At 39.1% G+C, this 16,376-nt stretch overlaps 3 protein-coding genes across 5 annotated transcripts; 2 read left to right on the top strand and 1 right to left on the bottom strand.

Moving 5' to 3' along the window:
* Nucleotides 1-10: 10 nt before the first annotated feature.
* LOC106172190 (beta-1,3-glucan-binding protein) lies at nucleotides 11-7,078 on the top strand. Of its 2 annotated transcripts, XM_087014950.1 has the most exons (14): nucleotides 21-202; nucleotides 328-366; nucleotides 603-755; nucleotides 1,569-1,676; nucleotides 1,971-2,102; nucleotides 2,514-2,558; nucleotides 2,965-3,009; nucleotides 3,267-3,373; nucleotides 3,545-3,680; nucleotides 3,964-4,146; nucleotides 4,360-4,552; nucleotides 4,749-4,820; nucleotides 5,387-5,537; nucleotides 5,724-7,078. In XM_087014950.1, exons 3-14 carry the CDS (start codon nucleotides 620-622, stop codon nucleotides 5,946-5,948), a joined length of 1,533 nt encoding a protein of 510 aa, XP_086871076.1. In that variant the 5' UTR covers nucleotides 21-202; nucleotides 328-366; nucleotides 603-619; the 3' UTR covers nucleotides 5,949-7,078. The 2 variants fall into 2 exon arrangements, with proteins under 2 accessions (XP_086871075.1, XP_086871076.1); XM_087014949.1 differs by lacking the exon at nucleotides 328-366 and having other exon boundaries at nucleotides 11-202.
* Nucleotides 7,079-8,466: 1,388 nt separating this feature from the next.
* Nucleotides 8,467-12,475, top strand: LOC106172210 (extracellular tyrosine-protein kinase PKDCC). Of its 2 annotated transcripts, XM_087014952.1 has the most exons (5): nucleotides 8,467-9,489; nucleotides 9,892-10,014; nucleotides 11,461-11,672; nucleotides 11,891-12,117; nucleotides 12,300-12,475. In XM_087014952.1, the coding sequence occupies exons 1-4, from the start codon at nucleotides 8,809-8,811 to the stop codon at nucleotides 12,105-12,107; spliced, it is 1,233 nt and encodes a 410-aa protein (XP_086871078.1). In that variant the 5' UTR covers nucleotides 8,467-8,808; the 3' UTR covers nucleotides 12,108-12,117; nucleotides 12,300-12,475. The 2 variants fall into 2 exon arrangements, with proteins under 2 accessions (XP_086871078.1, XP_013408284.2); XM_013552830.2 differs by having other exon boundaries at nucleotides 11,891-12,475.
* Nucleotides 12,476-13,342: 867 nt separating this feature from the next.
* LOC106172212 (uncharacterized) lies at nucleotides 13,343-16,320 on the bottom strand. The gene is made up of 4 exons (XM_013552840.2): nucleotides 16,014-16,320; nucleotides 15,304-15,535; nucleotides 14,767-14,907; nucleotides 13,343-14,553 (listed from the first exon to the last, which is right to left on the bottom strand). The coding sequence occupies exons 1-4, from the start codon at nucleotides 16,014-16,016 to the stop codon at nucleotides 14,285-14,287; spliced, it is 645 nt and encodes a 214-aa protein (XP_013408294.1). The 5' UTR covers nucleotides 16,017-16,320; the 3' UTR covers nucleotides 13,343-14,284.
* Between the last annotated feature and the right edge of the window lie 56 nt (nucleotides 16,321-16,376).

The following is a 16,376-nucleotide window of genomic DNA, read 5'->3' as shown; positions in this document are numbered from 1 at the left end:
ACAATTTTGTGTAGGTGTCAAAAATAAGTTAGTCACGATGTCGGCTATAAGAGAACTTGCAGCGTTGATTTTACACACAATCGGCGATATCCGCCATCCTAAGACGTCCTTCTCCACTTCAATCTTCCGTTTTAACACTGCATTTTATAAATATTTCGAGAAGGATTGAACGTCATACATATAAAAGACGAGGCAGAAGCAGGTAAAGAATTTATTTTACTATTTCATTATTTGTTTCAATATAATCTGTGCTAATTATGCTTTTGGTGAACATGTTGGACCTATGAGAACTGTGTGTAACTCTGACATTGGAAATTACATTTGCAGATGACCGGGTCGAAATAGCAGCGTCGGTCAGTTGCTAATGTAAGTGTCAGTAGCAGAGTTGTTCATAATTTTAATTTTACTGGGTAAATTTACTGGCTGACTAAAAAACTTCATTCATTCCTGGGGCTTATTTCACATTATACTGCATGTCGAAAGTGGGCATGCACGTCGTCTGTTCTGATCCGTCACATACGTAAATGCTTCTATTAGATAAGTAGAAGAATGCATCAGAAAAAAGGAATCTCATTCTCAAACTTTTCATCTTTTTGTCGTAGCACGTTAAGAAGCACAGATGAATCTTCCCGTGTACCGATTAATTATATCGACAGCGTTCGTGGCTGTTTTATTAACATCAGCAGCGACATACATCTTGAAACCGGTGAAGATTTCCTTGACAGCGTCCAGTGGGATGAGATTTGCTTATAAAGGTAACTAGTGAATAGACAGGGTTGAAACTTTATAAATATTTTTATTCAATCTTTCTCCCTACAAATTTGCCTTGGAATTTATTACAAACATTTCATGTGGAGGTCTGATCTCCTAGATAGTTGTGCGTATTGAACATCAGTGATTCATGATTTTCATGATATGCCACAAAAGTAAGACTCAGTTCATGAACTGGTCGCTTGGGTTGTTATCAAAAATGGGGGGCGTCTCGATAGTCCGAAGGTTCATTAGTCCGAAGGTTCATTGGTCCGAAAAGAGGTAACATTTTTATCGATTTTTTAATCAAGGGTTCATTGGTCCGAAGGTTCTATAGTGAACATTCGGACCAATGAACCTTCGGACTATTGAACCTTCGGACTATCGCTACGGCCCCCAAAAATGCACCGTAATGTCCGGCAAGACCACGCGCCGTTCAAATATTGCTTTGAGAGAAGAGCGCTCTGGAAGATTTTTGTCTTTACTTTTTTTTCTTCTTTAGAATCTAGAATTTTTGTGCTTGTGTTGGTATTTTTACTGAAGAACAGAATTGAAAAAGACAGAAAGCATAATCTCACTTTCTCGTTTAAGACTCGCCATGTAAACTAAAGACAGCTGCTCTCACCTGGGGTTCAGCCTTTAGTCGAAATCGCTCCGGCATGCATCATTAGATAACCAGGCGATCAGGAGGAATAGTTCAGTATCGAACCTTTTCCATTTCACCAAATAGAACTAGAATTTCTGTCCCTTTGTAACATTTTAAATCAATTATTTTTAATCAATTATTTGCAAACATCTTTCCTCTTCCTTGCCGCCAGACGAAGACAGTCAAGTGAGTCTTGTCGCCTTCCACTACAGTATTAACAAACCGCTGATAGCAACAGACGCCGGAGACTACAATGTTGACGTCACAGCTCGGGAACCAGGTACGCAGGAGTTTTCTGGAAATATCTGCGTGGTTTTTATGTGAGCCTCTGGCCGACCGTTCAATTTTTATTAAGTAAACATATATGTAAACTGTGAAATTCGGAAAGTTAAAAGTTTTTTTAAGGACAATTTTCTACGAAAAATGAAGTAATCCTATCAACATCAGCATGTCAGCTAAAATGACTTGGTTCTTCAATATCATTTTTCCAAACGACGAAACACTTAAATGATTTTCTTTTTGTTTCTTAAATTAGTTGATGTGTAACATATACTATTTATTTTGACGCAAACAGGGACTGGTGCGTTTGTAGAAGTAAATAATGACGTCATATTACAACCTGGTGACGTAGTAAATTATTGGTATTACGTCGAACGAGGAAGCCGGGCGTACCAAAAGCTCGATCTATCTTGGACAGTGCCAGCGGGTAAGCATTTGCTATTTATGAGGTCACATTACCTCACATTGAATGGTTTTAATGAGACAACTGGTATGCGTTTTAGTTTTGATTCCAGTTGAATAAAACACTTAATACTATTAGTCTGGGACCTTAAAGTCGACTGTCAAATCTGATTTGAAGAGCCTCAACCCGAAAGCCAGATAAAATTATTATCTTGTGGCGCCGTTAGAGGTACATGGAATCCAGCTATTGTGTTGGTCATCGAAACTTTGCTCATTTACATCATTTTGTACAATGTTAAAATTCTTGATGTCACGGTGTCAATGTTCATTCCTTGTTGACCAGTCGTTAAGTAAATTTACTCGTATAAAGGCTGGTAACTTATACAATTTGCACAGCCATTTTGTTCTGTGGTGTAAGTGTGCGTTACTTTTTCAGGTCCGACTTCTCCGTCGACTACAGTGGCGGCACCTCCCGGTGAAGGTATAATTACTATTCTGTAGCCACCAGACACATAGCCCTACCTAAGCAATTTTATTTTTAACATTAAGACTGAATCGTTTCATGATAATTAAAAACTTAGTAATTTTTGATTGTTTTTATTTTATAGTTTCTAACATTTTGTGTTGCTTTTAAAATGACATCCTTCAGCAAAATGATAGGCTTCTCGCAAACTGCTAGAAATTTGAAGGTTTCTTGGAAACTTGCCGCAAATTTAGAATGATCTCACAAATTTGCAACAACCTGCATACTTTTTTTTCTTTTTTTTTTTTCTTTTTGAAAACTGTTTAATTTGAAGCAAGTATGCTGCAAACTTTTCATTTTGCTTATAGATATTCGCCATTTTGTGTGAAATTCGGTAATTTTATGAAAATTTTCGTCTCCTCAGCTCCGACAACTCCAGCCACCACAGGGGCTCCGCCCACCAGTAAAGGTACAACAAAGTCGTCTGCAAGGATACTTATATTTTAGTCTATGTTTTTGTATATTTATATGGTATTTTAATCAGTTTCATTTCATTCATTCATTTATTCATCTACGTGAATTTTATTTTTATTTATTCTTTTTCGTTTGTTATTTGATTACCGTATTTATTTAATTATTTTTTCTCAGTCGCCTTTGAAGCTTGTTTTTTAAGTAAATTCTGATCGTGTCAGTGTCGTTGTAATATCAGCCTTGTATTCCGCCCAGGTCCCCCCGACCGCTGCGCCACCTATCCATGTTTAATATTTGAAGACAACTTCGATACTTTGGACCTGAACACGTGGGAACACGAGATTACGGCGGGAGGAGGAGGGGTAGGCGACGTTTAAAGATTTAAGAGAAAAGGGTGTCATTTTGAAACGAAAACGTAAACATGTAAACCATATCAAAACTAAAAATCCTTTCAATTTGAAAAACGTGTTCTCTACGATATCACGAACCAGTTCCGAACATTTTTGCTCATTTTCCTTCATTACTTTCTCCAGAACTGGGAGTTCCAGTACTACACTAACAACAGGTCGAATACCTACGTCAGAGATGGCGTATTATTCATAAAACCCACGCTCACTGCGGATAAGTTTGGAGAAGCGTTTCTGTCCTCAGGACGGTTAGATCTGTGGGGTAAGTCTGCGTATACGGCAGCACGAAATTGCATGTGCTACCACTCCTTTTTCCTAAAATGCATGCAGTTTCGTGCTACATACCGTTATTTCTGGGTTAAATTTAGATTAAAAAAGCAGAAATTTAAATACATCATTGTAAAATTAAGGAAACGACCAAACTAGAACCTATACATGGACAATTGGCATTTAAGATCACAGAATGATAGCATGCTTCTTGATATAAATAACATTTATGATGCTCGCCGTTTCCGTCATTCAGCTATCTTTCTTTTCAAATCCAGGTTCAGGGCCCGCTGATCGATGTACGGGCAACGCGTTCTACGGCTGTGAACGCCATGGTAACGCTAATAACTATATTAATCCCATCCAATCAGGGCGACTGAGGACGGCACACAGCTTTGACTTCCGGTACGGTAGAGTGGAGATAGAAGCTAAAATGCCAACCGGAGACTGGATATGGCCAGGTAGGAACGTGAAATTAAATGCCTTCTTTTTTATCTCTGTCATTCATATAGATATTTCGATTGTTAACACGGTAGCCATTTAGGGAAATCATCGAAACTTGCGTTATTGTGTCGCACTTTTTATCACAGTTAGGCCTACATGCTGTTTTATTTTGATAACTTATAGCCTAATTATCATCGTTAAACTGAACCCTCTCCCTCTCCCCACTCTAGCCATATGGATGTTACCCACCAACCAGGCCTACGGTTCCTGGCCAGCGTCCGGCGAAATCGACATCGTAGAGTCACGTGGTAACATGTTTCTAAGGAACGGAGCAGCGTCCGTCGGAGTGGACACAGTGACGTCAACATTACACTGGGGGCCGTATGTCCAACTGAACGATTTTTTTCGCACCACAAGCAGTGTGTAAGTTTAATGGCAATGAGTGGACATGATATCTTCACGGTAACCCCATGTAAAAGAAATGTGAATAAAAAATAACTTTGCTGTGAATATCACTCGAATTTTATATTTTCAATTTTTAGCAGTGACATCTTTCTTGCAGAACCTCACATTTATATAATTTTTTATACATGAAGTTTGCATTTATGTCTAATTTCAGCACATCGCAGTCAGGGACGTTTGGTACCGGTTTTCACACTTACGTTTTAGAATGGGACGAAAAGAGCATCAGGTAGAGTATATACACACTCCATGACAAGTACAGGGGTATAAATAACCCTGAGCACGCCAGTCATAGAGCAGAAATTATTTTGACGAGTTTGGGACGTATTGCCTAGGAACAATACATAATATGGTTTCTCAATAAGCGAAGACAGACAATATACCGAGTCAAATATTATGTGGCGTGCTTAGGGTTCTGTAGACATTCTTTATAGCGTCAACTGCATGGATTCTATATAAATTTGGAAATGATTTTATCTGGTTATTTCTCATGCCAAGTATGGGTGTGGCCCACATTGTCTGGTTATCAATATGCTTGATAAAAAATACCGCGCCTCTGTCGTCATTGTGGGTCTTTCCACGATGCTTTTACCACAATAATAACAAGACAATGGCAATGTGGAAGGTGCACTCCATTGCAGTGAGCTGGCACTTCATATCTGTCATTGCCGCTCCCTACCCATGCAGTGTCACGTGTTGTATGTCACGTGGCACAGGGCGGGGGGAAGTGTGTCTGTTTAAACAATCGTGATAAAAATGGCCCGAACTCATAGCACAGTGATCACATTTTTTCAGGTCCTCCGTTGACGGCATTGAACTTCTCAGTGTTAGCCCCGGGGAGGGTGGATTTTGGGAGATGGGAGACTTCGCCGCCAGGGCCCCGGGGATAGATAACCCCTGGGGCACTAACGCCCCCAATCGCCGCATGTCCCCTTTCGATCAGGAGGTAAGACAGGATATATATATATATATATATATATATATATATATATAGTATTGTTTTAGTCACATTCAATATAGGCCAGCAAGTTTTAATCTAATCTGCTTTGTTTGTCTGACCATGAATTCTTTATGTTCCCTAGAGAGACACGAAATTCAGCAAGCTTGTAAAATGTTCTGCGTCTCATTTCAGTTCCATCTCATAATGAACGTTGCCGTTGGGGGGACGAACGGTTTCTTTAGCGACGGCTGGACGAACGGCGTCTCTCCCAAGCCCTGGCGTAACACCTCGCCTACGGCTACGCGGGACTTTTGGCAGGCGAAGGACGCTTGGTACCCTACGTGGGTCGGCGAGGAGGCCGCCATGCAGGTAAACTATGTCCGCGTCTGGAAGGAGAAACCTGATCCTACACAATGACATCGTGGACGGTTTTATTCATTGGATTCAAAAATGATCTGAATATATGCGTCAATACTAGTCATTTTCCAGACGTGAAGTAAGCATGAGTTAGTTAAGAAGGAATCGTGTGTTTGCAGGACAGGTTAATTTGGGAGTGAAGTTTACCGGTGGCAAAGACTGGTGGTAGGTGCACTTCCCTCTGCAGTTAACTTTGAGGGGGGAGGGGGGGGCTGGTGTTATTCCATATGATGGTTTGCTGTTAGTGTGTCTTTGCCTCTACTTTGTAATCACCTCTAGTCTAGGGATAGGTTATCAACAAAATGGAAATCATCTAAATAATAAACTATTCAGTGTAAGTTGTACTTACAGACATTTACTGTTGTTAAGTGCCATATTATTACGTATATGATAAACGCACAGACTGTACACGCACCAGCAGAAGCCGGTTTATCATTTACAATAAAAATTTTAGCATTTTGATGAATTAATTAAGCCTCTGTATGAAAGTACATGTACTTTGTACAGGTATTTGCTGATAAATCCTCCACATCTTTGTTCTACACAGAGCTGTTCACTAGGAATATATCTTTTATTTTAAGGGTGGTAATCAAACCACCAATTTAAACAACAAAGGAGATCAAAATAGTATTTAAGAATCACATCACCGTTCTTACCAAAAATGTGATGGAATATTTGCCGAATGTTTGTTTACATTTCATTGCTTTTATGTTTGACTTCATTAAAAAATGAGATTTTTACGTTGGTAAAAGAAACAGGTGTATACACATGATATATGAGTGGCAGATGTTGGTTTTATTACCTTGAAGAAAAGGGCGTGGGTTTTAGTTTTATTGGATGGAAAAAAGGTTGGACATATATATATATTTGATACTATTGACAATAAAAACATTGTGTTTTAATTATAGAATAAAGTGTTGTTGTTGAAAGCTTTGTATTAAGCTGAATGTGAATAAGGAATACACGAAGTACATGTCTCCATTATATTTTCACTTTCTAGCTAGTAAATTTCATATGACCTGTATTGAACAAGCAGCATGTTGTCTGCAATATTTAACTCAGCGGGACAATATACAATGTATTCTTGGGTGGAATCTAATAAAATGAACGTCTGTCTTTTGATTATGTAATATACGCTTAATTTTTTTTTTAATTTCTACGCTTATGTACCAGTAGTTACTTCGACTTGTGAATGACTTGAGAGCGTGAGTTTGAAATAAACTGATATTTCATTAACCAGACCTGTAAATGTATGCGACACACATGAGAGGGCAAATGTGCCGTGAAATAAGAAAGGGCATGCTTTATAAATAAACGGACATACACGAACACAAACGGAAAGACACAAACTCACTAACACAATCACAACCTGGACGATAGTTAATTACCCCTTAACACCTTCAGTGGGCGTGCTAAGCCGCTTAAGTTGATTGCAATTTAGTGAGAATCCCCTTGGAGATAAGTCGATCCACAGTTAGTACGACAGGGTCTGGGAATGGTCTCTTATTTGAGCTGTACATAACAGATCTAGACCTTTAGACCACTACTGTGACCTTCCTAAATAGGTCTACTGGAACAGTATGTGTTCCTCTGAGACTGAGCACTGTTCACTAGTGTCAGTAATAGCGCCGTCCGTATGTGATACAACTGGTGTCTCCTCTTTGAATCACCCCCAACCACCACCACCTGCAGATACTGAATGTTGCCCGGACCCTGCACCCCAGGGTCAGAACCCTCATAACGGACCCCAATGACCTGGAAGTGGGATTGGACCATGTAAATGAGGTGTTAAATATCCGGCGTTGGGACAGGGTGCTATTGTTAAAATAAAGCAAACACCGCATGGACAGCAATTTTATTTCCATGGTTACCGTGACAGGCCGCAGGGACAACCCACAGTGCTGCGCAGGGTAAGTAAACTTAGATTCCGGCAGCACTGTATATGCCGTATTTGCAAACATGTACCCTGTACTGTTTACAGTGGTGTCAGGGGTCAGGGATCCTGGCTCCCCAACCTTTGATTTTTGAAAAAAATCACACCAAATTAGAACTTTGACTAGCTGAATCATAGTTATAAACCGCACCAAATGGCAGCGTTGGCCCTCTAAAATACCAGAAATTGTCGGGCCCTTCAGCAGGCTCCGAACCCCATGCCAAGGGGGGTGGGGGTGGGGGGAGGTTCGGCTTCGCATCCGCGGCATGTCATTTCTAAAAACCGCCCCCACCCCCTTCAAATAATCCTGGATCCGCCTCTGGTTTATGTTTATATGCGCAGTAAACAGACTGCACGCGCACAAGCAGGTGCATCAGTTGCGTTGAATAGTTTAGTATTTTGATAAATAATTTGAGTCAAAATGTAAAATGACTCTATATTTGCTGAAAACTCGGCTGCATCCTTCTGCTGCAGCTGCTACACAATATTTTCATAAACAATATGTATTTTATATCAATGGTGGTAATCAGAGTATCAATATAAAATTGTACAACAAAGCGCCTAAAGAACATCATAGTACATATTGGCTGATTCAAAAACACTGGTGCATTGTGGGTTCGGCTTGTTTGTGATTTGAAGCAATGCTGCAATGATAGAGAGGTCTGACACTGCAAAAAACAACTTCAAAATCAGACATGCATTGAACTGAAGTAACCTTCACCGAAAATCAAACTATAAAGTTACATTATGGAGATGAGAGTCATGCAAAGTCTTACTTTTCATACAAATTAGTTTTTGGATTACATTATGCTTAAACATTCATGACCCGCTCAACAGTTTTGGTTCACATCACTTTTTTACGTCTAAATAATAAAAGTAACATGGCTTATATCAAATTATCCAGTCTGTGCTCAACGACGACGAACGATGGAGCATCGAGGAGTTTGGCATGCATTTTGTTTTCTAAACGCCATTGGTTTATGTGTTCTCTATCTAACTGTACATGACTTACAACGTGACCGTCCATTGCCGCGCCCTGTCGCCCGTGTTCACGAGACTTTGTCACCCTATGGAACGCCCCATCGTGTGTCACAAGAGGACAGTATCACAAATCTCAGCGTTCCATTATGTGACGTCAACACACTCGACGGGCTACACAACTTCTCCAACCTCTACCTAGATTGGATTTTATCTGGAACCCGAAAACCTTTGACAAACTCTTGCACTTTGTCAATCAGGCCTTCTAATAACATACAGGACATTCGTGTCAAACGTTTTTACAAAGCTTATGACAAACTGAGACTGACACACCTACCTTTTAGTGAAACTTCTCGCGTCGACAGCTTGGAAAGCGGAATAGGCTGCGCAGCAAGGCGAAAGTTCACAAACCGGCAAGCTCTTTCGCATGGGATGCATAAATTTGCATATAGGGCCAAGTATTACGATCGCGATGTTGTGGTTAGAACACCGTTTATATTCAACACATTTTCCAAAGCATGTCTGTTGCAAGAGAAAAAGTCGCTACCCACATGCTACGCAGCATTGAGCCGGTTTTTCATAGAGGAAATTTGGTATCATCAAATATTGCGTCATACAAGTATCATTAAGGTAGGTTTTTTTACTGTGATTTCATCTATTAGCTGAATGGAGTTGTAATCACTCTCCATCATTGCCGCTGTGTTTTCGACATATCAGGCGACATTTCATCTGGACGTGTACCAGTATATAGAGGGCGCTATAGGCAGGGAAAGATTTTGGGGGACGAGGGGGGCAGCCAATGACGTTGCTGGCAAAATTTTAAATACAAATATTATTCATTAATTATCTGGAAATAATTCGGACTGGTTCATTTTTAACTGTAAGTTCCTTGTAAAATTATCCCGTCAAGAGAGACAAAATTATCCTAAGATTAATTACATTGTCATTGGCTTGGTAAACATATCCTCATTTATCATACTATGTACTTTGCAGTGTATTGCAAGCAACTATATCTTCGATCTCAACTTTTAGTTACTGGGTTTCTGCGTCCCCAACAAACTCTTTGACGGCACAGTGGACACGACAGTTACCATGGTAACTGAGGTGGGGGTACCTCTCCAACTGTCCAACATGACATGGGACCAGAAACTACAGGTAACTACAGGTACAGAAACTACTGGTTACTAAGTGTACAGAAATTACAGGTAACTAAATGTACAGAAACTACAGGTAACTGCAAGTAACCTACAGGTAACGTAATGTACAGAAACTACGGGTAACTAAATGTACAGAAACTACAAGTAACTAAATGTACAGAAATTACAAGTAACTAAATGTACAAAAACTACAGGTAACTAAATGTACAAAAACTACAGGTAACTAAATGCTCAGAACCGACAGGTTACTTAATGTACAGCAATTATACAGGTAATTAAATGTACAGAAATTACAGGTTACTGTAAGTAGCAAAATGCTCAGAAACTACAGGTTACACAATTTACAGAAAATTCAGTTTTATTCAATTTAGCAAAGTGTCAAGTGGTCTTGAAAGGCGGTTATGTAAAATGTGCCATAAATGACCCAGACATATGGTGTGCACGTTGACTTTCTCAGAAATCTTGAAATGCAGCGTTAGGTGATATTGCATTAAAACTAAAAAAAACTCAATAAAAAGAAGACCTTTTATGTATTATTCCCTAACTTGCAAAGGTGCTCCCTAAAACTAAAAGCTTCAAGTTCGAAAAACATCTTAATTTGGATTAATATCACTGTTTTGAAGTTATCAATTTTTTGTGTGTTCTTCACATTTTTCCTTACATGTCTTAATTTCAAGAACATTAAGTTAACTTCCAGTTGTAACTTATGGTCTGGTGTACTTTTATCATAATGTATTTAACACAGGCATCTTTTCATGTGAAAATGATTCGTTCTTCGCCTCTTAATACAGCCTAATTTCAGCAAGCACAATGGCTCGTAGCTACATTTGAGACTGAATAGGAAGTCTTGTGAAAGTTTTAAATATGAACATGCTTCAAAATCAGTTCGAAAGCTTGATAACTGTTGTTTCATAATATATTATAGTGTAAAATCCATTTAACATCTTCAGTAGACTTAAGGAAAATAAACAAACTTGATTAAATATCATGGTGATAAGAGTTCCAAGTGAGCTTTCTTCTTCATTATAGTTGGCATTACTATGTGGACTGGACTGATCTGAAAGTCTTGTGCCAGTTAGTGTCTGAAGTCCACATTAAAAGTAGCACTCGATTCAGATTTGTAAGAAATTAAGCATTTTAATATCGCATCAAAATTGATGAAAACCCTTTTTGTGCGCTGCCGCTGTAAACTGAATGAAAGAATCCTTTTTCTTGAGATTATGCAGTTTTTTTTTATTTTCCATTCAAATCAATGTGTTGCTATGAAGTCCCAATGGCTGAAAGCCCTAAACTGTGTTATTAACATTTTCCGATTGTTCATGTTAGCTGTTGTACATAATGGTAGTTGGCGGTGGTAATGTTGACAAAATAAACTATTTCATGCATCATTCTTTTGCTTTTACATCTGTACATTTAACAGCATTGCTGCCTCGCTTTGTTACAGTTCAGTTATGAAGTAGCGGAATTAATGGCCTTTGCCAGTCAACACCCAAACGGGTCAGTAGAATTTGGGGATTTTGCCCTGCACCAGTTTGTTATGGTGAAGAACAAGCCTCAGTTCGTGGATATGGAGGCTTTCACAATCGGAGATATACCGTGTCACAGCATGGATGACTGTGCCTCAAAACACTGGAATTCACGAAAGAGAGCAATAAGGTAGAGCATAACACCCAGAGTATACGCCATTGTTTGATACAACTACATATACAAATATAATACAAAATACAATAATATGAATATATACAGTATGTATCGGCCCAGCCCTATGGGCTTACAAAGTCACCGGTTTTAACAAACTGGCCCTTCAGACGAGAAGATACACTGGTTGTCTATTTCCATCATGTAATGCAGTTATTTTCCTTGTTTGTTCCCAGGGTTCCATGCGTTAATGGTTTTTGTGTAGGACTGAATGAGAAACTAAACGTATGGATGTACAACTTTCGTCTACTAGAAAAATACATTCTGCCGGAAGCCCCACTCGCCTTCAGAGAGCAGCTGGACAAGATAGTGCGAAAAGCAGACGAAGGGAAATGTGGAATCGAGGTTATAAAAGATATACTGAGGAGAATGAGATTAGCCAGGCCTTATTAGCAGCTTCAAAGGGGCCGTAGCGATAGTCCGAAGGTTCAATAGTCCGAAGGTTCATTGGTCCGAATGTTCACTATAGAACCTTCGGACCAATGAACCTTTGATTAAAAAATCGATAAAAATGTTACCACTTTTCGGACCAATGAACCTTCGGACCAATGAACCTTCGGACTATCGAGACGCCCCCGCTTCAAAACACTGACAGACAGTTAAAACGTTTTTCATTAAAGATAAAAAAATTTACGAACAATTTGTATTGAAGGCCACAGTTTATAATTGTCAGAAAGCATCCAAACGTCATTGTAAATGCATTCTTGCGAGTCCTAAAGGTTTGTGCAAAATATGAAATAATCTACAGATTTACATTTTTATCCCGGTTATTTTCTTTATTTGTTAGTGAGCATGAAAGGATCATATGACCTGTGGTTCGTAAGTATTGTGGTATGTGAACAAACAGAACACCTGCTGCAATATAAACATTTATGGGAGCATGTAAAGTTCGTATGACCTGTGGTTGGTAAGTATTGTGGTAGGTGAGCAAGCAGCACACCTGCTGCAATATTAACTAAGTGAGAGAATTATTCTTGGTATCTCCCTTGCCTTAACATGCAACAAACCTAGAAAAAAAATATAAAATGAAAGAAAATATTTGGCACATGAGGTTCAACAGCAATACATTTGAAAACTGAAGAATGTCAATAGCTTTTGTATAAACAATCAGATAAGGCCAAATTTTGCAATTCAACCTGCCTCTGAGATCATTCACATCAAGATTAGCCGGGGTCTAGCAAGGCCGAGAACTAAATATGGCGGACCTACATGACAGGAACACAGCATAATCCTTAAATGGTCACTCAATGACATTCATTGAGAGACCATTAAAGGATTATGCCGTCTTCCTTTCATGTAGGTCTGCTATATTTCTGTCTCCACCCTGCTAGACCTCAGCTCTTCTCAATGTGAATGCTCTCTTTGTAGCAAATAAAACCACCTTGACAGGGGCGGATTCAGAGATATTTCCTGACAGTCTTCCAAATTATCTTTATTACCATCCTTCATTTTGACCGTCTTCCGACAGAAAAAAATAGATACCTGTCAATGTAAACTTAAAAGTCTGACCGTCTTCCAGAAGACCCAGAAGACGGCCTAAATCCGCCCCTGCTTGAAAATTGTAAGCACACATAGTACTCTCTGGTAGCAACTTGCCAACACAAGCAGAAACATACATATAGCATATCTGAGCTCGGCAGTGCATAGAAATTTTATTTTTCATAAATATTCAAATCAAATTTCATCTTTTGAGCTGGTTTAAAGCTCTCTAAATAAATCAATATCCTCCTGTTCCTGCTGCCTTCTACAGTCAACATTGTGATTAAGTCTGAGTTCACATGGACGATCAATATAGATGTCTTCATGAACATTTCAGTCTTTATTTACATGGCATATTCTCGCCAGCAATTGATAAAACAATACCATACAAAATAAACAGTAAGCACCAATTTTATATGTTCCATTATAAACAAGTCTGAAAAAACTGAAAACAATATACAGTCTGCCATTAAAAATTTTCCTGAAAAAGTTGAAATGTTTCATTAAAAAGTTCATCTTATTACCCGTTTCCAAAATCATCCAAAACACCCATCAGAGCAAGTCCCCGCTCCTGTCTTCCATATGTTGATCAGCCCCTTTTGAAGTTGCTATATTTGTATGGCACACACAAACACAGGCCAACAGCCTGAGAACGCAGGAGATAACTGTGTTTTAACTTTCACAAAAAAAAAAACTCATTTTACATGTATAAGTAATAAATATCTGTCACAATCATTTCTAGCACCTCCTGTTACACTGACTGTTCAGAGTTAGCCATCCAGCGAGTTTCTTCTCTGTAGCTGCGACAACAGCTGTTCCTTGGAGCATGGTAAAAGCCACTGCATGAATATACAGGTTGTGGCTGCCTGTCTACAAGAGATAAATGATATTTCTCTATAAGGCTTAGAAAATAAAACAGTCAGTGTCACTGAGGGTCATGTTACACAGCATCACAACTTCCCGCAAATACAAAACTGTAGATCCACAAAAAGAATTTTCCTCCCAAAATGCTTCATACCACAGCAATTACTGTAACATTATAGCTGTAGAATGCATGGTACTCTAGTCTTGTCTCTGTCTCACTTATTTCTTCACACCACTGCACCAACTGCGTCATCAGAGCTATAGAATGCATGGTATCCAAGTCTTGTCTCTGTCTCATTAGGTTCCTGTATCAGCTGTGTCTGTTTATATTCTGTTATAACAGCTAGGATGGATACCATAGCCAGGATCAGTAACACCACGATGATGACATAGAAGGGCCAGCCGTAAACTCTGTAGATATCAGCGCCCTCTGGTGGAGCCGAGTTTGCATGGGCATTATAACCAAATACAGCAACTGCAGATAACTGGAAGACAGCTGAAAGAAATCGGTCAGGTGTTTTACTCTTTACTATTAAACTATCTAAAGTTAAAATGTGCAAGTGATAGAAAAGTATAAATCATTGTAGGTCTAATGTAAATTATTGTAATGCTAAAAAGTTTAAAAAATAACACAGAACTGATGACAGCTGGAATTGAAACATCTTGAATTTCTTAGACTCCATGGATAAAATATGTGAAATATACTTGCTTCCCAGAAAAATAAAGAAAACTTGGATCCGTCCAAATTTTCTTTGTGCATGGAATTTGCAGGGCATGAGACACATGGCTCCCCCTACTGCCAGAAAACCCAATGACAGCACTTCAAAGAATTGCACCAACTTCAGATATGCTGAAATATCAATTTTGTACCTAAAACAATGAGTACAATTGCACTGAATACAGTTGCAGTTATTACAATCACACTGATTCACACATAAAGCGATTAGTAAAATTACACCATAAAATTCACAAAAATATCCAATTTCATCCCATGTTTAAACATATTATAAATAAATTTTGAGATAAAAATAACAATTTTCCTTTAATTTTATAAACAAACAATTTCCTTTGTTTTTATACAAGTTGTGATTATCCAAAAAAAATGGCACTGAAACAGAAATTACTAATCCTCTTCTTATAACGAAGAAAAGCACTGTGCAAACAAAGGGACAGGCAGGGATAACTTGATCCCAGACTTTTCATTCTAACAAATGTGTGGTGATAATCATAATAAAGATGTTCTTACTGAAGACCAAAGTGTTCATGTCCACAGTGATACATTCCAGTGTATATTGTCGGTCACACTGGACACAGCCAGTAAAGCAGACCCCCCAGGGGCCAAACTTCTGGTAGATGAAGTCCTGGTCAGCGGGAGTACTGTGTCCGAAGCCGAGGACCCAGGTGTCTTGAGTGACACTGATGACAGCCAACACAACAGAGACCAGGACAATACCTGCCTGGACAAGGTACAGATCAGCCTGGAATATACAAATATACTGGGTCATTTATTATTAAAGTTACCCCCACCCCCCTCTCAGCTGGTCCAGGTACAGATCAGCCTAGAAAATAGAATATATATAGCTGAGACAATTATTAATAAAGTTACTCCCCCTCTCTCCCTCTCGATCAGCCTGGAAAATAAAAATATACGCAGTCATATGTAAATATGCCCCCCCCCCTCCGGATTGGTGGATCTATAGCTACATGTATGACTACCTTTTAATATAGAGAAATTAGGAAAGTACTCAGTAGTGTAAGTTATTGCAAACCAGGTCTAAAATATATCTACCAGTAAAACGTGCCCACTTCTCTATCAGCCGATCCCTAGCCAAATTCTCTATCATTCACATTACCCCAAATCCAGACCAGCAAGGCTAGAACGGTGAGCACTTCATCCATATCGTATTACAACAGAACTGTTACGAGAGAGAGAGAGAGAGAGAGCATTTTACCCACCATTGTATGAAGACGTGCACCTGTTGTATACGGTCTAGGAACACCGTCAGTAAACAGACAAAAGCGGTGCCCGTAATCTGTGCCAATGAGATTCTTATCACGTCGCCAGCATCCTGTTTGGCACGGGCGGAAGACCTCTTATCTCCTGGTAGATCGTTTACGGAGCCGTATCATAAGATCTCGGGAAGTAAATCAAAATGGAAGAAATAAAGTTTGCCAGTGCCTAGATTTCCTGAAAATATTATGTGTGATGCAAATAGTGCCAATTTCGACCCGAATGATTTCTTCTAAACGTGAAAGCGAAATCAAAATAAACAGCTGTAGAATACCGCTAGAGGACACCGTTATTTATCAAGAAAAGAC

Source organism: Lingula anatina, chromosome 6 (genome assembly GCF_051362555.1).
Source record: "Lingula anatina isolate TDL-2025a chromosome 6, LinAna3.0, whole genome shotgun sequence".
Classification (NCBI taxonomy): domain Eukaryota; kingdom Metazoa; phylum Brachiopoda; class Lingulata; order Lingulida; family Lingulidae; genus Lingula; species Lingula anatina.
Note: the sequence above shows the minus strand (reverse complement) of the source record. Positions and strands in the feature narration are given on the sequence as shown.